General features: G+C 43.3%; 1 protein-coding gene across 15 annotated transcripts in view; it reads right to left on the bottom strand.

Moving 5' to 3' along the window:
* Positions 1–27,872, bottom strand: part of LOC110508784 (partitioning defective 3 homolog) — a 220,082-nt gene that overhangs the window by 131,227 nt on the left and 60,983 nt on the right. For all 15 annotated transcript variants that reach the window (XM_090224832.1, XM_021589600.3, XM_090224830.1 and 12 more), the window contains exon 3: positions 1,333–1,513. In XM_090224832.1, coding sequence (XP_090080958.1) covers positions 1,333–1,513 — 181 coding nt within the window. The remainder of the gene's footprint in view (positions 1–1,332; positions 1,514–27,872) is intronic.

The raw sequence follows: 27,872 nt of genomic DNA, 5'->3' as shown, positions 1-27,872 counted from the left end.
TCAGTTCTTTCCACAGATTCTCGATTGGATTCAGGTCTGGACTTTGACTTGGCCATTCTAACACCTGGATATGTTTATTTTTGAACCATTCCATTGTAGAGTTTGCTTTATGTTTTGGATCATTGTCTTGTTGGAAGACAAATCTCCGTCCCAGTCTCAGGTCTTTTGCAGACTCCATCAGGTTTTCTTCCAGAATGGTCCTGTATTTGGCTCCATCCATCTTCCCATCAATTTTAACCATCTTCCCTGTCCCTGCTGAAGAAAAGCAGGCCCAAACCATGATGCTGCCACCACCATGTTTGACAGTGGGGATGGTGTGTTCAGGGTGATGAGCTGTGTTGCTTTTACGCCAAACATAACGTTTTGCATTGTTGCCAAAAAGTTCAATTTTGGTTTCATCTGACCAGAGCACCTTCTTCCACATGGTGTGTCTCCCAGGTGGCTTGTGGCAAACTTTAAACAACACTTTTTATGGATATCTTTAAGAAATGGCTTTCTTCTTGCCACTCTTCCATAAAGGCCAGATTTGTGCAATATATGACTGATTGTTGTCCTATGGACAGAGTCTCCCAATTCAGCTGTAGATTTCTGCAGTTCATCCAGAGTGATCATGGGCCTCTTGGCTGCATCTCTGATCAGTCTTCTCCTTGTATGAGCTGAAAGTTTAGAGGGACGGCCAGGTCTTGGTAGATTTGCAGTGGTCTGATACTCCTTCCATTTCAATATTATCGCTTACACAGTGCTCCTTGGGATGTTTAAAGCTTGGGAAATCTTTGTATCCAAATCCGGCTTTAAACTTCTTCACAACAGTATCTCGGACCTGCCTGGTGTGTTCCTTGTTCTTCATGATGCTCTCTGCGCTTTTAACGGACCTCTGAGACCATCACAGTGCAGGTGCATTTATACGGAGACTTGATTACACACAGGTGGATTGTATTTATTTAAGTCAACATTGGATCATTCAGAGATCCTCACTGAACTTCTGGAGAGAGTTTGGGGCTGAATAATTTTGCACGCCCAATTTTTTCAGTTTTTGATTTGTTAAAAAAGTTTGAAATATCCAATAAATGTCGTTCCACTTCATGATTGTGTCCCACTTGTTGTTGATTCTTCACAAAAAAATACAGTTTTATATCTTTATGTTTGAAGCCTGAAATGTGGCAAAAAGGTCGCAAAGTTCAAGGGGGCCGAATACTTTCGCAAGGCACTGTATCTGTATGCTTCGACGTTGTCGAACGTTGCAGACAAAATCCATGCAGACATGATTCCTTGGTGTACATGTCGGAGGCATGCTCATTTTACGTAACCCGGGTGTTTGATTTGTGAACTTACTAGTTCGGAGTGCGGACGGAGTGACTTCTATCTCGCTGGCGGCCTGGTAGGGCTGGAAAGCAGACACGCTGCTTGTGTTGAGCTCGGTGGCAAACAGGTCGGGACTTTGGGTGCCCGTTGAGCTGGCGCTGGTGCCGTCGCCACCATGGTGAGGTTCCTGTTCATCATACACCGCCACCAGCTGCCGGAAAGAGGGAAAAAGATGATTACTTTATTGACCATTTACATGTATTACATATGCAGAAGTGGCAGCTACTCTTCCTGGAATCATTACATTATCAACAGACATGTATCTTTTGTAAATCATATACTGTATCTGGGAGCAAGACATACAGTACCAGTCAAAAGTTGACACCTACTCGTTCAAGGGTTTGGTTACTACATGATACCATGTGTTATTTCATAGTTAAGTCTTCACTATTATTCTACAACGTAGAATAGTAAAAATAAAGAGAAACCCTTGAATGAGTAGGTGTCCAGACTGACTGGTACTGTATAGAATAGTGAAAAGCTTAGTGTGTGGTGTGAAGGAGTAATAGAAAGTCGGGAAGAAGAGAGAGAGATGGGAGGGAATATGAGCAAGAAAAATGTGTGAGACAAAGAGAAAAAGAAGGAGAGAGAAAGAGAGATAGGAGGAAAAAGAAACACGACTTAAGAATTCAAGTTGACGTCTGACTCTAATCGATATGGATCCCACCAATGATTGTATCTACTGTATGATTCAGGCTTCCTATCGTACGGAGGCCTTATTACTTCCAAGGACAAGAACCCCTGCAGTTAATTGAATATGACATTCAAGCCGTCACTAAGACGTCCACGTGTGTTCAGCTGGCTTGCGTTATTGGTTCGGTGCGGAGAGGAAGGATCAAAATAGTTCAAAAGGCCAATAACAGTACAGTCACAGTCACACAGGCAGACAGCCACATTAGAAACGGATCTTATTCACCATGCAGTACAGCAGAGGCCCAAAGGCAACCAACTGTTGTCCGTCTCTGACTCCCGTACTGGCCACAGAGACAGAGTCAGGCAGAGTTTGAGGGCACAATAACACTACCGGTATCTGTCCACTGGAGGTATACGGTCTTTTTCCCAAATGGCACACTATTCAATGTAAAGTGCACTTCTTTTGACCAGTCTCCAGAATGTGTCACTCTCAAGCCTATGATAAAGGATCTGTGTTAATATCTACTGGTAAGTTACATCCCATGGTAAGGATGAGAATGATGCACTAACATACTAATCACTACATCACAACACTGTCTCTCAGGTTGTTTGAATTGCATTTCACTCTTATCACATTCACTGTATCTCCAGGTAGGGGACTACTAGTGTTGAGTGTGCAGAGCTAGGGTGACTGTCATTGAATTTTGGATGGTGGTAATTGGCCAGCCGAATGACCTCGGTCTCCGTAATAACTGTTCAAATAGCAAACGCTATGCTCCTGACTGCATGCGTTGCCAACAAAATAAAATGAATAGAACATGTCCCCATTCAAGTTAATGATGGCATGGTTGGGTGGACTGGTGGCCATTGCGAGTGTCTTCATAGGAGCAAAGCAGGAAGTAAAAACAGGAAGTGTACTCAAGATGTGCTGTGATTTGTTGATTCGACTCAACTGACATTACAGAAAACACATGCCAATGCATGAGCCCTAATTTAAAGAAAACTAAAAAGTTAAGACAACATGATTCTAATATCATATAACTCTTTGCAACAATGGGAACAGCTATGCTAGTTGGCAGCGGCACTGGTCCCAGATTAGTGACCACGTTGTCTTAACCTACATTTCTTCAACCTAGCATGAGCCAAACAAATTAACATAATTAGAATGAACATACAATACCAGGCAGCCATTGCGAGTGTACCCATAGATGTGGTAAAGGAGTTTGGGCATATTCAACAAATCTAACAAAGTGGATATTCGTCAAATCCGTCATGATTTATGTATTGTAACAGGACCACAAGTTTCAAGGTTTAAATGTCGTCACATGCACAAGTACAGTGCAATAGCCTTCTTAAAAGCTTTAAAGGTAATTACTTAAGTCCGATTTGGATATATTTGGCAGTTTATGCTGCATAACATGTAGAAATGGTCCCTTTTCAGTTTGTCCCTTTTCAAGTCCCGTTTGAACAAACTGGTTAGCATAGCAAGCATACGGTAATTGTGGGTGGGAGTCAAAGTACATTTTAACTGTAATGCTGTTGATTGGTAACGATGACTAACATGTGTTGGGCTTAACATCCATACAAGCATTATACTCAGATTTTGACCTCAACATATTGTGAAATACATATAAACCATAATCTAAATGTATGTTAATTTTGCTGGGGGCAATGAGGAGACTCGCAATCTTTCCCCCACTAAATGGCAATTCCATTGTTTTGGTCGAGTTCGATTGACCTCTTTACCACATCTATGAGTTTACCAGTCAAATTGCCAGGGTTAGAGGTTCCAAGCCCGATCTATTATTTATATTGCTATGTGTGCTGCTGCATTGTGCCAGCCCTATGTGGAGTGCCCAGAATGTGAGAGACTACAATCTTGTGGTCAATGGATAGCTGAGGAACGCTCAACTCCGTTCTACATTCTTGTGGTCAATGGAGAGCTGAGGAACGCGCAACTCCGTTCTACATGCTTGTGGTCAATGGAGAGCTGAGGAACGCTCAACTCCGTTCTACATGCTTGTGGTCAATGGAGAGCTGAGGAACGCTCAACTCCGTTCTACATGCTTGTGGTCAATGGAGAGCTGAGGAACGCGCAACTCCGTTCTACATGCTTGTGGTCAATGGATAGCTGAGGAACGCTCAACTCCGTTCTACATGCTTGTGGTCAATGGATAGCTGAGGAACGCTCAACTCCGTTCTACATGCCAGTTGAGATTCAATTGGTGGTTGTATTCGCTAAAAGTTTATTAAAAGTATTTATTTCAGCACCCCGCGGAATATTGTTAGTGTCGACTGATGACTCCATTTTGTTGCTAGCAAATCGTGCGACCACTTATTAATATGCAACTCCGCCTCGATATCAGAGAACGGAGTTGCGCTTTCCTGGCCTCAACTTGGTAATAGAATGGTTAAAATACTCCAGTAAACTGCAGCAGGGTATTTGGCGACTTCACACAAGTGTGCGGTGAAGCAATCTACACAGCAGGAAACTCCCCCTCCTCAGTACTAATTGCTACATTTGTTGACAAGCACATACTTGGCCCCACCACAAGATAACTCATTCACATGCGCGCACACACACACAATCAACAGGGGTGGTCTTTCCCTGAGGATGACTACAAAATAACTGTTCAACTTCAAATGTGTGTTGATTGCCCTGAGAGACTGTATACGTGTGTTTCTGCACACACTTACATGATTGATATGTCATGCATGCGTGTGTGTGTGTGTGTGTGTCTGCTATGTCGTGCATGTGTGTCTGCGTGTGACAAGAAGGTACCAGTATCGTAATACTTGTTCGTAGAGGTCGACCGATTATGATTTTTCAACGCCGATACCGATTATTGGAGGATCAAAAAAGACGCTACCGATTAAAATCGGCCAATTTATTTTGTATTTTTTTGTAATAATGACAATTACAACACTACTGATTGAACACTTATTTTAACTTAATCTAATACATCAATAAAATCAATTTAGTCTCAAGTAAATAATGAAACATGTTCAATTTGGTTTAAATAATGCAAAAACAAAGTGTTGGAGAAGAAAGTAAAGTGCAACATGTGCCATGTAAGAAAGCTAACGTTTAAGTTCCTTGCCCAGAACATGAGAATATATGAAAGCTGGTGGTTCCTCAATATCCCCAGGTAAGAAGTTTTAGGTTGTAGTTATTATAGGAATTATAGGACTATTTCTCTCTATACCATTTGTATTTCATTAACCTTTGACTATTGGATGTTCTTATAGGCACTTTAGTATTGCCAGTGTCGGGGCGAGGGGACGGACGTAGAGTCTATACTGTGACATTGATGTTGTTGACCCGGATCACTGGTTGCTGCGGAAGAGGTCAAAAGGGGGGTGAGTGTAACCGATGTGAAATGGCTAGCTAGTTAGCAGTGGTGCGCGCTAATAGTGTTTCAAATCGGCGACGTCACTCGCTTTGAGATCTTGAAGTAGTGGTTCCCCTTGCTCTGCAAGGGCCACGGCTTTTGTGGAGCGATGGGTAACGATGCTTCGAGGGTGACTTGACGTGTACAGAGCGTCCCTGGTTCACGCCCAGGTCGGGGCGAGGGGACGGACGTAAAGTTATACTGTTACAACAGTATATGTTGTATATGTGTATATATGTATATGTACAACAGTGTTATACTGTTGGCAAAACGCACGAAAGTGCTGTTTGAATGAATGTTTATTCGCCTGCTTCTGCCTACCACCGCTCAGTCAGATATTTGGATGCTTGTATGCTCAGTCAGATTATATGCAACGCAGGACACGCTAGATAATATCAACCATGTGTAATTAACTAGTGATTATAATTTTTTTTTTTATTAGATAAGTTTAATGTTAGCTAGCAACTTACCTTGGCAGGATGCATTTGCGTAACAGGCAGTCTCCTTGTGGAGTGCAACGAGAGAGAGGCAGTTAACAGTAAGGTTGCAAGATTGGATCCCCAGAGCCGACAGGTGAAAATCTGTCTTTCTGCCCCTGAACGAGGCAGTTAACCCACCGTTCCTAGGCCGTTGTTGAAAATAACAATGTGTTCTTAACTGACTTGCCTAGTTAAATAAAGGTATAAAAAAATGATATTATTTTATTTTTATTAAATTATTATTATTATTTTAAATCGGCACCCAAAAATACCGATTTCCGATTGTTATGAAAACTTGAAATCGCCCCTAATTAAATCGGGCCATTACGATTAAATCGGTCGACCTCTACTTGTTAGTATCATGGCAAGGAAACAAAACATTAAGCACCTCTTCACTGCTTTATGTAAACAACCGTGTTGTCAGGAACTATCATTGTCGTCATCAAGAGTCACATTTATTGATTTTCCAAACTATAGGGGTGGCAGGTAACCTAGTGGTTAGGGTGTTGGACTGGTAACCGAAAGGTTGCTAGATCGAATCCCCGAGCTGACAAGGTAAAAATCTGTTGTTCTGTCCCTGAACGAGGCAGTTAGCTTTTCCTGTCATTGAAAATAAGAATTTGTTCTTAACCACTTGCCTAGTTAAATAAAGGTAAAATAAATAAATATATAGCACACAATTTTACACAGAGCAGATTTTTATAGGACCAAAAAATCTGCATCGTGTTTATTTATTTTTGCCATGGAAGAAATATTGTGATACTGGTATCATCCCGTCGCTAGTGTGCATGCATGTGTGTGTGTAATTCTCTGTTACCCAGTTTGAACACAGGTTTTACACCTCCCTAAAGGATAGCGAACACCACAATGGACACAATGGCCATAGCAATGAACTCGCAAAAAATCTTTATAACCGTCCTCAACTCTGTCTACTAAATCACATATGGATAGAGGCATATGGAGTGCTTTATAACAATGTCTATCATATTTCACTCATTCGATTACAATATACTTCATCCTTCAATGTCATGTTCTAGTGAGTTGCCCAATGCCTCATGATATATCCCTGTGATTTATTGGTTACAAACCAAATGGCACCCTTTTCCCTATGTAGTGCATTACTTTTGAACAATGCCCATAGGGTTGTGGTCAAAAGTAGCGCACTAGGTCGGGGAATAGGGTGACATTTGGGACACACTCATTAAAATCATACCATAAACATCAAGTTAATAACCTCTCATCTCCATCTGAAATACAGGGTCCACGGGGTCTACTTGTACATTAAACTGCCTCATGCTACAGACACGTGTTCCTGCCCTATAGGCCGTCCTGGCATGAACAAGACTTACTTACATAGCCTCAGTAGACATGGCAAATGAAACCAACCCAAACAGGGGATGTCCACTTCTCTTAGAGCAGTCCACAGTGTTCTTTGACTAACTGGGAGCAGGCAGATGTCACACTTTGCCCGCAGAAGTAGGACCTGTCTGGCTAGACCCTGTATGCCAGGTAAATACTAGAGGCGAGATAGCAGAGCTGTCAGCGAGTGGAGGGAATGGCCCAGATCCTTGGCCTACATAGCGGTCAACAACCAGCACTAAACGCCATGTCTCTGTCATAGCCAACATCTACAACCCAAAACACCAACCATCGCCGTGTCTACAGCCAACATCTACAACCCAAAACACCAATCATCACCGTGTCTACAGCCAACATCTACAACCCAAAACACCAATCATCACCGTGTCTACAGCCAACATCTACAACCCAAAACACCAACCATCACCGTGTCTACAGCCAACATCTACAACCCAAAACACCAATCATCACCGTGTCTACAGCCAACATCTACAAACCAAAACACCCAATGCTCAGCTGGGTCTAAAGCCAACATCCACAACACCCAATATGTATGAGCCCCAACCAGGCCAATAATATCCTCATAAGTAGCTGATTAAACACTGTCTACAGACAAGGAAAATAAATTGCTTATAACAAGACTCAAATCATGATGTGGTGAAAACAACCCACGAGGGTCAGTAGCAGACACTGGAGAGATACATACGGTGCTGAGCCCATTTGATGAGTTTTGTTTGATTTGTGGCATGATAGGGGCGAGATGACTTGTTTATAGACTTTTATTATAAGATATGGTCAACATCACACAAGCAGTCAGGCATCAATTCGATCCAATCCGCCCATTAAATCACAGTGTCTTGACAGATGGCTTGTAAATGTAGACGTACAGTACAATCACACTTGACGCAAATCTTACACACGCACGTCAGAGAGCGAGCATACAACCCACTCGAAAAGTAGAATCATGTTCAAGTGTAGAACAATTGTGACTAGAATGGAAGAAGCAGTTTTACTGTAATAACCCCCTATCCATTTCACTTAATGGAAACTACAGAAAATATCTGGGGGAAAAGGTGCATCTGAATAAGACCTGCGCCAAAAGTATGTGGACCAAAAGTATGTGGACACATGCTCGTCAAACATCTCATTCCAAAATGATGGGCATTAATATGGAGTTAGAACAGCAAAGGGGGGACTAACAGCCTCCACTCTTCTGGGAAGGCTTTTCCACTAGATGTTGGAATATTGCTTCAGCCACAAGCGGATTAGTGAGGTCAGCACTGATGTTGGGTGATTAGACCTGGCTCGCAGTTCGAGTTCCAATTCGTCAAAGGTGTTCGATGGGGTTGAGGTCAGGGCTCTGTGCAGGTCAGTCAAGTTCTTCCACACCAATCTCAAAAAAGTATTTCTGTACGGACCTCCCTTTGTGCACAGGGGCATTGTCATGCTGAAACAGGAAAGGGCCTTTCCCAAACTGTTGCCACAAAATTGGAAACACAGAATCATCTAGAATGTCATTGTATCCTGTTAGGATATCCCTTTACTGGAACTAAGGGGCCTAGACAAATCACAAAAAACAGACCCATACCATTATTCCTCCACCACCAAACCTTACAGTTGGCACTATGCATTATGGCAGGTAGCTTTCTCCTGGTATCTGCCAAACCCAGATTTGTCCATCAGACTGCCAGATGGTGAAGTGTGATTCATCATTCCAGAGAACGTGTTTCCACTGCTCCAGAGTCCAACGGCGACGCGTTAACACCACTCCAGCCGACGCTTGGCATTGCACATGGTGATCTTAGGCTTGTGTGCCGCTGCTCAGCCTTGGAAACCCATTCCATGAAGCTCCTGACGAACAGTTATTGTGATGACGTTGCTTCCAGAGGCAGTTTGGAACTCAGTAGTGAGCGTTGCAACCGAGGACAGATGATTTTTACACGCTTCAGCACTCGGCGTTCCCGTTCTGTGAGCTTGTGTGGCCTACTACTTTGCGGCTGAGCCGTTGTTGCTCCTAGATGTTTCCACTTCACAATAACATCACTTCAAGTTTACCGGGGCAGCTCTAGCAGGGCAGAAATTGGACAAACTGACTTATTGGAAAGGAAGCAATCATATGACGGTACCATGTTGAAAGTCACTAAGCTCTTCAGTAAGGCCCTTCTACTGCCAATGCTTGTCTATAGAGAATGCATGGCTATGTGCTCAATTTTACGCGCCTGTCAGCAACGGATGTGGCTAAAATAGCCGAATCCACTAATTTGAAGGGGTGTCCACATACTTGTGTATATAGTGTACATTAAATTACAGAGATAATGGAATCGTAATAGGGGACAGAGCTATACTAATGCAAATGGAAAAAAAATAAAAAATTCCTGGGATAAAGGCTAGACAAAGGTTGTTACAGCTTTCATTTATAGCAAAGTGAAATTACACGTAAGCTGTAGGAAATTGAAACTAAAACGTAAACCTCAACTACAGTCCACATCTTTCAGATACGTGAGACCTGAAAAGGTTTGTTCTCACATGAACTACTGTACATGTGCTGCTTGTGTTAACATTCTCACATAGAAGACTTGGAGAACGGAGACAAAACAACAGGCTCCACAAACAATAGGCCTACTTAAATCAAGCGGTCACATGTACCGAATACAACAAGAGTAGACTTTACCATGAAATGCTTACTTACAAGCCCTTAATTCTTCTAGAACCGCACTGTTGGTTAAGAAAAATGTTCGAAGTAGACAAAAAAAAATGAAGAGCTATGCCATGTGTATTGCTTTAGGCCTACTGGTTAATTCAACAGAACACCACCCAATTAAGCACCTCAGTATAGTCTGAAGAATTAGGAGCAACTAACTTCCTAAGCCTGCTGGGAGAACAGTTAATGAGAATCATGCATCACACAGTATCACCCTTAATCACATTGGAGGTACATTTTTCCTGTTTGGACTGCAATAACAGCTTCTCAAGCCAATCAACACTTAATCAGACATCATGGGCATATTTTACAATGCGGGTGTTCAATTAGCTGGGAACAATTTGTCTCGCGTTGCGGCAGAGAAGGATGCGCTTAAAGGAGGCTGTATTAAAAGGCTCAATGACAACACCTATGGCCGAATGTCAGAATGGCATCCTGGCGTGCTTTCCACTGCACTATGGAGATGTTTGTTAAAAATACAGTATCTCACCCAACTCTTACATCAAAACAGATCCAGTAGAACCCACGGAGCTTGGCTGATAATACGGTCCACTTGGCAGACACAGGAAGAAGGAAACGTCAGTAAATAACTTGAGTTAGGTTTACATGGTGACTGTAGAGCGGCAGTGTATGGTTTCTCCAGGTCTTTGGTGGGTGTTTGGTTATTAACTAGGTTTATGGAGTCCCAAGAGAGCAGAGGACATGGAGACAGTTTGCTACTTCACACTCCCAGCATGGGCCAAGGTGTTCTAGACACAGAACACTACACATTCTATTTCTATGGTTCAAGAAGAGAACAGAGCTTAGAGACAGATCTTTGAGTATGCAGGTGCTGCCATTACCATCATGTTGCTAGGCGATTCTCGACAGCAATAGCTTTTCAATTCCCCTCATAAAAGTCACGGTGAGTCCACAACATTTTTATGAGGTGGTGTCTGCGCTACCGTCGGATCGTTAATCAACACACATTCTGTCTGAGTAGCTTGTTTTCCTGTACAAAGAGACACTGGGCCTTAGTTGTAGCCATTTGAGAGAGAACCTGCCAGCAGAACATGGCACTTCTTTGTATGTGGTGCAACATCTATCCTGGACTGTAGGAAAGGCGATTGCTTTTCCTGCAGTGCGGTAAATGCCACGTGTGTGACTGCCCTTTCCAGCCAGCTCCTTGGAAAAAGGGACATCTTCCAAAAAGGAGCTTGAGACATCCTGAGCTCCCTCCTCTCGATGTCGAGAGAAAGTTTGCAAAACCTACAGTAATAAATGAAGTCTTTCTCCATAGTGTCTGTCTGGCCAGAGAACATAACACTTCCTCCAAGTGGGAGTCAGATGCCTTCTGACTGTACTGTATTCACTGGCCTGGCCAGCTGAGTAGAAGGGAAGTTGCATCATTCATTGCGATACAGCTGGCTAAGCTCAACTTTGTCAATGTTGAGCAATTATATTGTGTTTCACAACGCAACGAGCCAACATGCGGAACTTATTTTCTTAAATGTAACCTTTATTTAACTAGGCAAGTCAGTTAAATACAAATTCTTATTTACAATGATGGCCTACCAGGGAACAGTGGGTTAACTGCCATGTTCAGGGGCAGAACGACAAATGTTTACCTTGTCAGTTCGGGGATTCGATCCAGCAACCTTTCGGTTACTGGCCCAACGCTCTAACCACCAGGCTACCTGCCACTAGGCTACTCAGGAAAGAAAACAAGAGCTCCTTTGCTTATCGCAATAAATTTGTACAATTAAAAGTGATCAGCGTGAAAAAGGACTGAAGCAGAAATGTTTCATCATACAGCGTCTGGAAGAGTCCCGGGTGTCCAATTACCTCCCACCCTGTGAGGCCAGGTCAGCGTTTCCCCCAGTAAAGAAGGGCTTTGACCCAAATGGCACGCTATTTCCCATGTAGTGCATTACTTTTGACTAGAGCCTTATGGAACCTGGTCAAAAGAAGTGGAACAATAAGGGAGCAGAGTGCCATTTGGGATGACTTCAGAGCCCCTCTCGACCTCTCAACAGCTCTGCTTTTCTCAACTCATCCAGTAACAGGGCCCCTGATAAGGCCAAGGCCTACACCAGTACGCACTTAATGAAGAAGAATCAGCTAGAGCTATGGTTTAAAGAGTAACACCATAAGCCAACTAAGCTACAACAGTCAATTTGGCACCCTATTTCCTACATAGTGCACTACTTTTCGACCAGAGCCCTATGGTGCATTATGTAGGGAATATGGTGCCATTTGGGACGTAACCTATTATAAGTGAGCTGACAACAGCTAATGGTCATTGTTCGAGCAGATTAATAAGTCCCCGTCCTGACCCACGATGCATCTGGAAGAGATCAACGCTGTGTTATTGATGAGTGCTGACGGTGAGCGCCAACACTTAACCCCGTCAACAGGTCAAAATGGGGGGTCTGAGACTGGCACTCCATGGGGACTTGTTGGGGAATTGGACTTTTCACAGTCCTCTTTAAAAGAATCAATCTCAGTCCTCTGGGGTAAAACAAAACAAAAGAACTCAGTTCTCTTTGTATTCACACTGCCCTTGCCGTTGAATGAGGACTCAACTCTTATGCAGGTTCACTTATTTTGGGGTCTGAGTCCTCTTTGCGTTCACATTGCTATGTTTAGAAAGGAAACAATATATTTTTCCTAACATTCACTCAATGCATTCTGGGGTTTGACAAAGTGCAGGACCAGCCATTCCATAATCATTGTAAATCAGAAGACACCAATAATTTGTGCATGTTAATAGTAAGAAAATAAATAGCTGAAGAATAACTGCAGATTAAATTATTCTGTAGTTGTAATTGTTTCGTACTCTCTTTTGTGTTCACACAGCAAAGACCTTGGATGTCATCAGCCACAAAATACTCCAAACCAGGTGACAGTAGCGTTGTTTGGCAATGAATATCCGTACGTATTGCTTACGGTCTAGATTCCAAGCTATCTGCTCTAATGTGGCTATTTTGTAGAAAGCCCTTGTTACTAGCTAGATGGCCACAGCTGGATAACTACCTAGCAAGATGAAGAAACAATTTAATTGACTCTAATTGACCCATAATCCTGCCAGTGCCAGCCCATAGCAAAGGGTTTTTCTTTAATTTGACAATTTTCTATAAAATTGAATAATAGTGAAGACCTCAAAACTATGAAATAACACGTGGAATCATGTAGTAACAAATCAAAACATATTTGATATGAGATTCTTCAAAGTAGCCACTCTTTCATTGATGACAGCTTTGCACTCTTGGCATTCTCTCAACCAGCTTCATGAGGTAGTCACCTGGAATGCATTTAAATTAACAGGTGTACCTTGTTAAAAGTTAATTATTGGAATTTCTTTCCTTCTTAATGTGTTTGAGCCAATCAGTTGTGTTGTGACATGGTAGGGTTGGGTATACGGCAGATTACCCTATTTGGTAAAAGACCAAAGTCCATATGGCAAGAACAGCTCAAATAAGCAAAGAGAAACGGTCCATCATTACTTTAACACATAAAGGTCAGTCAATGCGGAACATTTCAATAACTTTGAATGTTCCTTCAAGTGCAGTCAGAAAAACCACCAAGCACTATGATGAAACTGGCTCTCATAAGTACCGCCACAGGAAAGGACCCAGAGTTACCCAAATAAATGCTTCAGAGTTCAAGTAACACACATCTCAACATCAACTGTTCAGAGGAGACTGTGTGAATCAGGCCTTCATGGTCAAATTGCTGCAAGAAACCACTACTAAAGGACACCAATAATAAGAAGAGAGTTGCTTGGGCCAAGAAACACGAGAAATGGACATTAGACCGGTGGAAATCTGTCCTTTGGTCTGATGAGTCCAGATTTGAGATTTGTATTCCAACCGCCGTGTCTGTGAGAAGCAGATGATCTCCGCATGTGTATTTCTCACCGTAAAGCATGGAGGAGGTGGTCTTATGGTGTGGGGGTGCTTTGCTGGTGACACTGTCAAGTGATTTATTTAGAAATCAAGGCACACTTAACCAGCATGGCTACCACAGCATTCTGCAGCGATATCCAATCCCATCTGTTTTGCGCTTAGTGGGACTATCATTTGTTTTTCAATAGGACAATGACCCAACACACCTCCAGGCTGTGTTAGAGCTATTTGAGTGATGAGTGCTGCATCAGATGACCAAGCCTCGACAATCACCGGACCTCAACCCAATTGAGATGGTTTGGGATGAATTGGACTGCAGGAAAAGCAGCAAACAAGTGCTCAGCATATGTGGGAACTCCTTCAAGACTGTTGGAAAAGCATTCCAGGTGAAGCTGGTTGAGAGAATGCCAAGAGTGTGCAGAGCTGTCATCAAGGCAAAGGGTGGCAACTTTGAAGAATCTAAAATATATTTTGATTTGGTTAACACTTTGGGTTACTTCATGATTCCATAGTTGATGTCTTCACTATTATTCTACAACGTAGAAAATACTAAATACTAAACGTTTGATTGGTACTGTATATATAATTATGCATTGGCTCCATGCTAACTGAGGGAGTTAAAAGAGTTTCTCATAAGTCTACAACCTGATTCTCCACCCTTTTCCCGATCATGGAGTTAACGATGGCGGAAACTCTTCTCTTGCTAGCCAATGCTTACAGCCATGGATGCTTGTTCATCCATGGCAGGAAGTGTACAAGTACACACTTCTTAAAAAGAAGCTGTCGCAACACCCCTGACCTTTGACCCCGTCTTGGAAACAGCCTCCTCATACCTTGTCACAGGAAGGCAATAAAGATCATCAAGGACATCAACCACCCGAGCCACTGCCTGTTCACCCCGCTATCATCCAGAAGGCGAGGTCAGTACAGGTGCATCAAAGCTGGGACCGAGAGAATGAAAAACAGCTTCTATCTCAAGGCCATCAGACTGTTAAACAGCCACCACTAACATTGGGTGGCTGCTGCCAACACACTGACTCAACTCCAGCCACTTTAATAATGGGAATTGATGGGAAATGATGTAAATATATCACTAGCCACTTTAAACAATGCTACCTTATATAATGTTACTTACCCTACATTATTCATCTCATATGCATACGTATATACTGTACTCTATATCATCGACTGTATCCTTATGTAATACATGTATCACTAGCCACTTTAAACTATGCCACTTTGTTTACATACTCATCTCATTTGTACATACTGTACTCGATACCATCTACTGTATCTTGCCTATGCTGCTCTGTACCATCACTCATTCATATATCCTTATGTACATATTCTTTATCCCCTTACACTGTGTACAAGACAGTAGTTTTGGAATTGTTAGTTAGATTACTTGTTGGTTATTACTGCATTGTCGGAACTAGAAGCACAAGCATTTCGCTACACTCGCATTAACATCTGCTAACCATGTGTATGTGACAAATAAAATTTGATTTGATTTGATTTTGATTTGTCTCAAAGCATGTATTGTAGGTTGGCAGCCATCTCCCGTTCTCTTGGTTAGCCTTTGACAACATTAATGTTCACTAATACAGGCTCAGAGGCACCCTTAAATGACACTAGCACAGCGATAGTAAGGCCTATTCTGTGGTGAGATAGTCATTTAATTAGTTGAGCTAATTCTCTCCTTCAAGACGGTTGGAAAAGCATTCCAGGTGAAGCAGGTTGAGAGAATGCCAAGTGTGTGCAAAGCTGTCAAGACAGAGGGTGGCTACTTTGAAGAATCTCAAATATATATTGATTTGTTTAACACTTTTGGTTGCCTTCACTATTATTCTACAATGTAGAAAGGACAAATAAAGAAAAACCCTTGAATGAGTAGGTGTGTCGAAACTTTTGACTGGTACTGTAGGTAGCTAACTAGCTGGTTAAAGACACTGCACTAACTCAGCAGCTAACACAGGCAGCTGTTTCATGGAAACTCGCTAATCCATTGTGATTTAATTATATACAATACTAGCTATAGTGGTTAGCTAGCTTGGAGGAAGTATTTAGTGTTGTGTGCATTGCATCTGTGCACTTACCATCCCATAGCCTACATGGCATATGAAATGTGACTGTCTCATCTGTGGATGTACGGAGAAAAACTTTTTTTAAACATTGTTGGCTCCCCCACGTGGAGGTTCGTGCTCTCTGATTGGCGCAAAGTCAAGTTGTTGGCCACTGACGAGCATTGCAATTGGTTAGTCGCTACCAGGTCGGCACGCAGCAGGTACCGCTTATGTTATAGCAAAAGAAAGAAAGGCCTCCCACTGTGATCAGTATCTATTTGGCAGTCTATCGGCAGTGAGATTCTTGGTGTGTCTCATGCTTAAGAGCTAGTATTGATTTTGTACTGTACTGTGATTCTCACCAAATATGTTGTTTTCACACTATTCAAACCCCACAATCAAATAAACAGCGTATGAAGCTCTCTTAGCCTATAGATCACATTGCAAACAAATAATCTTAACTAAAAACACACGTTTTGGAATTTTTATGCATCCTTGAAAATCGCTAATCAATAGGCCTATTCAAAAACACCACACCTTTTCTTCTGCAAACCTGCACATCATCTTGTCTCTTTTGGCACCAATGTGAGGGGTTATGTCAGGGGAAACAGTGTTGCAGTAGTCTAGTCTAGTGTGTATTCCTACACCAATGACAAGTGAACCCGGGGAGCTTTATGTTCACATTGTCCTAAAAAAGGGAAACGGACCCCGGAATTCAATCAAACCGAATGGTCTCAGTTCGGTTCGCTTAGCGGCTCTTGAGTAGTCCAAGTTCCTTTGGAGTGTTCACACTGAACACAAAATTAAGAGAACCGCACTGAGTTCACAAAAATTGGCTGAAAGGGACCAAGTGTAAAAACACCCTTATCTGTAATTGGAGGACGAGTGCACATTTGAGGGGGTGGAGTGACAGTTTGTTAATGAGAAATTATAGTTCTGCTGATGCCGTCAGAAATAGGACACCGTCCTACTTCAGTTTGATAAGTATACTTATCCCCTTGGATTCATTACATTGGGCAGGATTTGGATTAGAAAATACTACACTTCAAATACATAGAAATCTCAGTGGAGATTAGCGCTCATTAAAGGTCTTGACAAACCATGATAAATGCATTAGGTTATCAAGAGGTTCCAAGAGAGGACCAACTCCATATTGTCCACTTCAGACTGCTCAGCAAATTCTCCATTTAATTTTGCACTGGGTTCTGACTCAAATGTGACCCCCCCCAAAAAAAAACATTTTCTCTGCAAAAGCTAATTTTCCTGCTCTATTTCTTCAGTCTGTCTCTCTCTGCCAAAGGTTGTCTTGATTCTCTGTTTTCTTCCTTCTCTCTGCTAGAAGACCACTAGGAGCAATGAGAGCCCTCAACGTACTTAATCACATCGCTCTTCCTTTCACCATCCTAACCTCCCAGAGCTAAGCCACAAAACCTAATTAAACTCCAATAAGCACAAATTAAACTGTCAAATCAAAGTCATGTCTTTGGGAGTTTGGCACAAATCAAAATAAGATGGACAGACCGGCAGCATCCCAAATGACACCCTTCTCCCCTATATAGTGCCCTATCCAGCACTGGTCTAAAGTAGCACACTATGTAGGGAATAGGGTGTCATTTGGGACAAAGTTTGAGACCTGAAGACTCCCCGGTAACACTGGCGTAACGCAATACATGGTTTTCACAGGAGTCATCATCATCTGCCTGGGCAAAGTCTGCTGTTCTAGCACTGGGGAAGGGGCGCGACGGCACTGGGGAAGGGGCGCGACGACACTGGGGAAGGGGCGCGACGACAATGGGGAAGGGGCGCGACGACACTGGGGAAGGGGCGCGACGACACTGGGGAAGGGGCGCGACGACACTGGGGAAGGGGCGCGACGACACTGGGGAAGGGGCGCGACGACACTGGGGAAGGGGCGCGACGACACTGGGGAAGGGGCGCGACGACACTGGGGAAGGGGCGCGACGACACTGGGGAAGGGGCGCGACGACACTGGGGAAGGGGCGCGACGACACTGGGGAAGGGGCGCGACGACACTGGGGAAGGGGCGCGACGACACTGGGGAAGGGGCATGACGACACAAAACTGACTGTGGCACACAGGGACAAATCAGTTCCCACTTTGCTCTTTTGCTAGAACTAAGGGCATAATGTCCCGGTTCACATTTTAGCATGTCCTTATGACAATGACTTATGACTTTAATTATATGTGATCTTCTGCTATTTACAGTACCATAGATGCCCTGACCCAAATCAAGTAATTCAACAAGGTGGTCAGTTCCCAGTGTGTTCCTAGATGCTGATCACCACCACCGTGCCAAAGTCAGACACTGTCCAAATTCAATTTGTACTTTTTTAAATTTATTTTTTTAATTTCAAGTACAGGTTGCTACCGTAGTTCAATATTGACAGAACTTTCTAGGTCAGTGCAGTACCCACAATGGACATGTGAAACTTGTTTGGAGCACAATACAGTCCAAATGCGATGCAGTTGGAGTAAAGTGGAGCCTGTGGAAACGTATAAGAGACTGACTGCCAGTCTGACTGCCTGACTTCCCAGTCCTGACTAAGGACTGGGAAATTACTTGCCTGCATGGTCACATCAGATCCCAGAGAAAATAGCCACACCCAAACACAAAGACCGGGAGGAGACTTAAGTCAAAAGATGTTTAAAGCAAAATGCTGCTAATATTATTAATACTACATGCACACACACAGACTAACAAGGAATGCCAATACGTTGCACCCAAATAGAACACAATCACTATCTGCTCCCTTACAAGACCACAGAGAGTACTACCGCGGCACTACTACCGTACTACAACAGCGGAAGTAGAAACGCTATACAGCCTAAACTAGAGACTATTGCCAATTACCAAATGAAAAATAGGGAGTAGAAGTGGAATTCAGGCTTGCCCATGGAGACGTGTATATTAAGAGGAAATGTATACTTTATTCGGTGTCTGGGGAGGAAGAGGAACACAGCAGCACACAAGGCTGGCCTTGTACTGCATGAAATAAGCACTTTTACGTATAGCAAAGACAGCAGAAAATCCTAACGATACAATACACATTGTCCCAAAGAATAGAACAAGCTGTGGAAAAACTTGAGAAAAGGAAGCTAGCTAATTTGCAGTGACAAAGGATGCCTGTGTAAATGCTGTACAACATGAAATATTACAGCACATTCACAAGTAAACATCTCCAAGTCCTGCTTTACAATGCATATACATGTTGTACACAAAAATAAATGATTTTTACATCCTTTCACTCAATAACAAGCATGTAGATGCTCATCCGTACTACTGCTTTGGACTAGAGTGGCATAGCAAGCACAGTTAATAGGCCTATGACTGAGCAAGAAATCACCAGGCCTACAGTATTTTACTATTTTCATACTGGGCCATAGCTTCAGTACATTTCTCAGTCTGACTCCAAACACATGGACATAATAAACTCAACATGGGTGTATGATGTCCCTATACACATAAATAAATGACAGGCAGACTGTCCCTCCCGACCAGAGAGAGCTACAGCCAACAGATCTATCACGACAGACAGGAATAGTTTATGTCCTAAAATGGGACTCTATTCCATATACAGTGCACTCGGGAAAGTATTCAGATCCCTTCCCTTTTTCCACGTTACAGCCTTATTCTAAAATAGATTCAATAATTCCCCCCCTCAAATCTACACACAATACACCATAATGACTTAGCAAAAACAGTTTCGATTTTTTTGCAAATGTATATAAAAAAATAAAAAGGTATTCAGACCCTTTGCTATGAGACTTGAAATTGAGCTCAGGTGCATCCTGTTTCCATTGATCATGATTGAGATGTTCTACAACTTGGAGTCCACCTGTGATAAATTCAATTGATTGGACATGATTTGGAAAGGCACACACCAGTCTATATAAGGTCCCACAGTTGACAGTGCATATCAGAGCAAGAACCAAGTAATGAGGTCAAAGGAATTGTCCGTAGAGCTCCCGGACAGGGCTGTGTCGAGGCACAGATCTTGGGAAGGGTACAAAAACATTATGCAGCATTGAAGGTCCAAGAACAAAGCAGCCTCCATCATTCTTAAATGGAAGAAGATTGGAACCACCAAGACTCTTCCTAGAGCTGGCCGCCCGGCCAAACTGAGCAATCGGGGGGAGAAGGGCCTTGGTCAGGGAGGTGACCAAGAACCTGATGGTCACTGACAGAGCTCCTCTGTGGAGATGGGAGAACCTTCCAGAAGGACAACCATCTCTGCAGCACCAATCGGGCCTTTATTGTAGAGTGGCCAGACAGAAGCCACTCTTCAGTAAAAGGCACATGACATCCCATTTGGAGTTTGCCAAACGGCACCTAAATGACTCTCAGACTATGAGAAACAAGATTCTCTGGTCTGATGAAACCAAGATTGAACTCTTTGGCCTGAATACCAATCGTCATGTCTCGAGGAAACCTGGCACCATCCCAACTGTGAAGCATGGTGGGGGCAGCATCATGCTGTGGGGATGTTTTTCAGCAGCAGGGACTAGTCAGGATCGAGGCAAAGATGAACGGAACAAAGTACAGAGATCTCCTTAATAAAAACCTGCTCCAGAGCACTCAGGACCTCAGACTGGGGCAAAGGTTCACCTTCCAACAGGACAACGACACTAAGCACACAGCCAAGACAATGCAGGAGTGGCTTCGGGACAAGTCTCTGAATGTCCTTGAGTAGCCCAGCCAGAGCCCAGACTTGAACCCGACCGAACATCTCTGGAGAGACCTGAAAAAAGCTGTACAGCAATGCTCCCCATCCAATCTGACAGAGCTTGAGAGGATCTGCAGACAATGAGAGAAACTACCCAAATACAGGTGTGCCAAGCTTGTAGCGTCATACCCAAGAAGACTCAAGGCTGTAATCGCTGCCATAGGTGCTTCAGCAAAGTACTGAGTGAAGGGTCTGAATACTTATGTAAATGTGTTAAAGTTTTAATATTTTATATATTTGCAAACATTTCTAGAAACCTGTTTTTCCTTTGTCATTATTGGGTATTGTGTGTAGATTGGGGGGGGGGGGACAATTGAATCCATTTTACAATAAGGTGGTAACGTAACAAAATGTGGAAAAGGTCAAAAGGGTCTGAATACTTTACAAATACACTGTATAGTGCACTGTTTGACCAGGCTCTGTTCAAAAGTAGTAGTGCACTATAAAAGGGAATAGATTGCCATTCATAGTACTGTTCATATGGGTCACTATCTGCAGAAGACAACTATTCTTGAAAGTCTGAGAAATTACTCTCAAGCCCATTAAGACTGGAGGTCTCTGGCTTCTAAAAAAATTTCCTGTCAGAAATTGGACATAAGCTGACAGAAATGGGTCATTATGGGTGCAGTTTTGTAATACAGGTTTTTGAGACAGACAAATATTACTTTAAATTGCTCCAAGAAATCCTTTCAATTGAGTCCAGGACCAATCATGATGGTGTTACGATTTACAGTTCCAAAGGGGATCTCGAAACAGAGGAAATAGTTTTGTCCTTCAGTGATATTATTACAGAGATGAAACAAATAAAAGATGTACGATACCGTTAACATGGGTTGAGGAAAACAGTTTTAAATTATTAGCTCGTCTGAAACTGAACAGTCCATATTTGCTCTAGAATGTCTTAAAATTATTTCTCTTCATTTCTTGAATTCCTTGGAAACCTCAATTTCTAGCTTCCAACACCAAACAGCCAGAGAGAAAGGAGAGGGAATGTTTAGAGGTACCTTGACTCACTCTGCAATAAGTGATACTGACAGCGAGCTCAAATATAACCATGGGGACCACAGAGGTCCGTATCCACACCCTCTATGTTAAGGGTCAAACTTGCCCTGGTCTGCCCAACACCCCAGCCAGTTGACCCCCTCCTAAATCTCAAATTTTCTCTCACGGACACTCCAACTCTTAATGAAAGGCTGACATGCTATACAGGCAATTTGCTTCTCCTTGACGCAAGGCTTCTGATTTTCAAAGTGAAATTACCTTATTCTCTTCTAAGAAAATGTATCAAGAGCAGTATCCACGCACAGCAAATCGCTGACAACCCTTGTGACCAAAATGAGTGCCACACTTTTGATAGCCTGCCAGAGAAGAGACCCAATCAATCTCCTATTGAAAAGATTGCATGATCATCACTTCAGCATTATAGTCATTACTTACTTTTTGATTATCATCAAGGCATTGAATATGCTTCATATGATAGGGCCTAGTCTACAGTAGACTGGACCAAATGTAGTCTCAGTACACACTTACAGTAAGGAAGCGGATTAAGAGGTTTCCCAGACAAGATGCCCATCACCATCAAAACACCAAACGTAATGATCAAATTGGCTATCTGTGGTCTGTTCCAGTAATTCCCTCTTTTACATAGACTGGCTAATGCACACAGCGCGACACAGCATGGTAGAGAGACAGACTCAGCCAGCGATCCTATCCATCTGCGAGTAGCCTGCAGTCCATTGAGGGGCACAGATAGAGAGCACAGATACAGACCCATTTAGTCCCATTGGGTGGTGAGAGCAGTGATTAGTAGTTGGCTGGTTGTGCACCTGACTTGGTCTTCCCATGTTAAAACCATTCGACCTAAATCAGTCCATGCCAGGATCTCTGGCGCTGTCTGTCTGTTAAGTGTGGGTTTGTTTTTCTTCTCCCCCACAAAGCAGAGAAACTGTCCACTTCTCACAATCCTTAAAACAAGCAGCAGATTGACTATTAGCCAAAACACTGCCCATGCCTGTGTTGTCAGATCAAAACCAGGACTCATAAAAACATAAATATGGGTCTATATGACTAAGTAAGCCTTGTCTGAGCCAGAATGGACCATAGTGCAAGAAGCCATCTCCTGTTTATGTAGCGTGAGGAAGCTTTATGTACAAGTACACCCCCTGGACAGGACACTAGTCTATATGACTGGCCTAGATGGTAAGAAAGTCTAAGACATGAAATACAGTTAAATTAGATGGGGATGTTGTGAGTACGTAGCTCACGCCACACAGCCATGGTTGCTGGCTGGCTTCTCCTCTCCATTGACCCCATTACCAACCAACGCTCTTGTCCCAGCTCTCACCAATGCAGCTGCAGCCTGTGTTGATGTCAGCATCTTAAGAGCAGTGATGCATGTTTTATCTCCCTGTTTGTATGGGATTAACATGTGGTGGTGAACTATCAAATCTAATTTTGTTTGTCACATGCGCTGACTACAACAGGTAGTTGTAACAGACCTTACAGTGAAATGCTATGAGCAGCTAGCAATATTACTGTAGCTACTAGCTAACATCACAACACCAGAAAACATCTTAGAGGGTTGTTGTGTACTTCAGAGCTGGGCTTCCTCTTGGCAGCCTAATGAAGATGAAAGGTCCCCAGCAGTTGGTGGGTGGAGGTTGAGGAGGTACAGTATTGGGTTAGTTCATCGTGCCTCTCTCCTCTCCTGTTCCTCCTCAGGCTGTGTGTAGGCTAAACGAGATTTCCTTGGTGTGATTGGGTAAGTGGTGGTCTTTCCTCTCTGGCTGGGGGGATGCTGTTTAGATGGAGCTAATGAGATCCTAATCCTGGGCTCCCGTGTGGTGCAGTGGTCTAAGACAAGGCATCCCAGTGCAGGAGGCGTCACTGCAGTACCTGGTTCAAATCCAGCGCACAATTGGCCCAGTGTCAGCCAGATTTTGCCGTCATTGTAAATAAGAATTTGTCCTTAACTGACTTGCCTAGTTAAATAAAAGGTTCTCCTTAAAAAGGACAGACCGGTCTGGAGCTCCTCTCTAACTCTGATTAGGTTTCACCACTGGGTTCAGACCCATCTCACAAATTGTTATTTTTTACACCGGCGTTCAGGTCCTGCATTTAAAACACTATAAGTTCCACCATGACAGTTCGAAAGGCTGACACGAGAGGCTCCGTTTTCTGACCCGGGCGGAAATTCCATTCTGACCCATTCTAAAGACTTCCCAGTCATTAGAGTGGAAGGAACCTCTTCTGGAATCAAGTCCGCACTTCTGACTGACTCTGCCTCCATCACATCACCACATCCTGTTGACCTGCGTGTATACACTTCCTGCTCTATCCCTTCCCGTCCAAGGCATTTCTGCAGTGACAGGGGAAAATGCAGGAAGTCATCGTCGCAGGGAGGCACAGGCAAGACCACAACACTGCTACTGTTTGGATGACCGGACAGGCAAGACCACAACACTGCTACTGTTTGGATGACCGGACAGGCAAGACCACAACACTGCTACTGTTTGGATGACCGGACAGGCAAGACCACAACACTGCTACTGTTTGGATGACCGGACAAGCAAGACCACAACACTGCTACTGTTTGGATGACCGGACAGGCAAGACCACAACACTGCTACTGTTTGGATGACCGGACAGGCAAGACCACAACACCGCTACTGTTTGGATGACCGGACAGGCAAGACCACAACACCGCTACTGTTTGGATGACCGGACAGGCAAGACCACAACACTGCTACTGTTTGGATGACCGGACAGGCAAGACCACAACACTGCTACTGTTTGGATGACCGGACAGGCAAGATCACAACACTGCTACTGTTTGGATGACTGGACAGGCAAGCGCAGCATAACAATGGCTTGACTACCTGTATTCTATTGTCCTGCACAGCAGACACAAGACATGATGCAAGTCTATGGGGGTTTAGAGTCTGTGCTCTCCCCCCAGAGAAGAGAAAGGGCCGGCACCATCTCAATGCTAACACCACAGTGTCCCCTTCTGGAAGTTAAGAATATTCATTGTGTGTGTGTGTGTGTGTGTGTGTGTGTGTGTGTGTGTGTGTGTGTGTCCGGCATCAACAATGGGCAAAACCTATGCCTATTCAAGGAAGGCTTGGGCAAGCAGCACACAAACACTTCCACATTGTGAGATGCATTCCATCAGGAGTACAGAGACAAAGCAGGTGGGGAGAGAACGAATGAACTGTCATATGAATGAACCAACGAAATGTCGTATGACAAAAGAGATTTCTATCACAATTCCTCAATGTGATATGTTGTCACAATAGGCAATTGAGGGCTAACTATGTCCCCTCTAGGGTACAGTAATAGACAGAAGAGAATACCCACACGTCTCAGTGTGTGGGTGTGTGAACTGAACGTGCTGCCACAGCGTGATAGTTAGCTACCGGACTCATCACCTACACTCCTGCTACTGTTTATTGCTTATCCTGTTACCTAGTGACTTTATGAACATATCTACCTCAATTGCCACGTACCCCTGCACATCGACTTGGTACTGGTAACCTCGTGTATGTACAGTAGCAAAGTTATCATTCCTTATTGTGTATTTATTCCTCATTATTTGTTTCCTTTATGTTCTCTCTGCATTGCTGGGAATAGCCCGTAAGTAAGCATTTCACTGTTAGTCTACACTGAGTGTACAAAACATTAGGAACACATTCCTAATATTGAGTTGCACCCCCTTTTGCCCTCAAAACAGCCTCAATCGTCAGGGCATGGAATCTACACGGTGGGTGTCGAAATGTTGACTCAAGTGCTTCCCACAGTTGTGTCAAGTTAGCTGGATGTCCTTTGGGTGGTAGACCATTCTTGATACACACAGGAAACTTGTTGATCGTGAAAAACTGAGCAGTTCATGACACACTCAAACTGGTGCGCCTGGCACCTACAACAACCCCGTTCAAAGGCACTTAGATATTTTGTCTTGTTCATTCAACCTCTGAATGTCACATACACAATCCATGTCTCAAGACTTAAAAATCCTTCTTTAACCGGTTTCTACCCCTTCATCTACACTGATTGAGATGGATTTACCAGGTGACATCAATAAGGGATCATAGTTTTCATCTGGATTCACTCGGTCAGTCTGTCAAGGAAAGAGCAGATGTTCTTAATGTTTTGTACACTCAGTGTATACCTGTTGTTTACCAAGCATGTGACAAATACATTTTTAATTAGGACTTGATTTTATTGTGTGCCATGTAGGCCTAGCTACCACTTCCTGAATCCTCACTGCAGCGACAAGCCATTTCTTCCCACAAACAAACCACAGCTGGCTGGCACTGGTGACTCACTGTGGGAACCCGGTGGCTAGACGGCACTGTGTGTGTGTGTGTGTGTGTGTGTGTGTAACAAGCCCTCTTCTCTCTGGGCAGGACAGCCTCTTGGGATTAACATGGAGGGTCCAGTGTTTGCTCTGTCATAAAACCATGTATGTGTCCCAAATGGCACCCTATTCCCTATACTAGTTTAGACCGGGCCCATAGAACTCTGGTCAGAAAAAACTGCACTATACTAGGGAATAGGGTGCCATTTGTGATGCAGACAAGTACTGGCCAAGTGTGGGAAACAGAGCCAAACCCCAGTTAGTGGTTTCCTGTTTTACTAGGCGAGACGTTTCAATGAGCTGTTACATGTAACGATGAAAGCGTGTACACATTCTCCCACTAATGACTACATTAGTCTAGCAATGTCAGAGCAGGACAATCTCAATGACTATGTACCAAGGGAGACCTCTGTTGGTCAAAGTTAGACTGTCCTGACAGAGAGAGAACACAAAACTGGGCAGTATTACAGTGTTGACCTATGACCAGGTCCCCTCCCTGTCCATATGATCTTATTCCTTCTGATCTAAAATACTAAACTGATCCTAGAGCAGGACGCCTACTCTGAAATGCTTTATGAATACAGACCTTAATCTCATGAATGGACCTGAACATTCAAAGGATTTATTACTTTAACTTGGATCGATCAGACAGGTACAAGGATGGCACCTCTACCTAAAACAGCATCAACGACACAGTATGTGTCTCGAAGTGACAGACATCTCTCACACACAGGAAACCTAACCCTAACTCCTAGCCTTTATCCCCAAACCCTAATCCTAAACCACAGAAATAGCATTTTTCCTTGTGGGGACGAACGAAATGTCCCCAGTCTGATTTTGATGGTTAGTTTACTATTCTCTCACACACCTCCTTCGATTGGAGGCGAGACTACAGAACATGTAACAAAACATTCCACAGTTCATATGTAACTAAGCCATATCTGAGATGAGGACCCAGCTGAGAACAGAACACAAAGTGCTATCACAGAGTTTCTAAACCCACAGCTGCAAAAATCACGACTTCCGGCACCTCTTGTGAAATAGACCAAGAAGACCAGGCCGGCGTTTAGGGTTTGAGAAGTCAATGAGAGAAGTGAAAAATTCTTCCTTAGTTAATTTTCTCCAAATCTAAAGGGACAACCTAGATTTGAGCTAATGTCTTAAGTAGTCAAACATGATATTACTACAACCTTGAGAGTGACAAACTGACACGTTTTCATTTTAGTCAAAAACTATATCTAAAGAATGCATTTGATTTGACGGCCTTGCACATGCGTAGTTCGGCATGAAACGACCGTTAGACCCGATTAAGTGTTTCTGCGCATGAACTTAGCTAGCCAACGTAACCATGACATTGCCTACAAGTGTGATCAGAGACTTCTATTGGAGAAGAAGTGTTTGCCCATCTCCATGGCTGTATTGTGTGTTGGCATATCTGTGTTGTGTTGCTGGGTAGTTGTGGTCGTGGCTACAAAAACATATAGGCCAATAACAGCTCATTGTGGCTGCTCTTAAAAAAAAACAGAAGTCTCAGTAGTCAAGGTCTATGGGTGCCAATAATCACTTATTATTACGTTAAGAAAACAGCATAAAACACTTTTTCAATCTTTCATTCACACAAACGTTCAACAAAAGGTGAGAAATATGAATAATCTTCCACGCAGTACTATTACCGCTTTCAAAAGGCAACAGATTATCACTGAAAAGCTTAAGATATTACAGTCAGCCAGGGTGAGAATTGCAGTCAGCCAGAAGAAAAATGCGCATTCAGCCATAGTTGAGATGAAGCAGTGGAGGGGGAAAAGGAAAGACATGTTGCACTTACAGATGTACACCTCAGGAGGGCAGCGTTGTTCCTCCGTACTGACCCTGGACTTACTACATGCTGGCTA

Source organism: Oncorhynchus mykiss, chromosome 28 (genome assembly GCF_057628025.1).
Source record: "Oncorhynchus mykiss isolate SJ-2025 chromosome 28, ASM5762802v1, whole genome shotgun sequence".
Lineage (NCBI taxonomy): Eukaryota > Metazoa > Chordata > Actinopteri > Salmoniformes > Salmonidae > Oncorhynchus > Oncorhynchus mykiss.
This window is presented reverse-complemented; position numbering and strand designations above follow the sequence as displayed.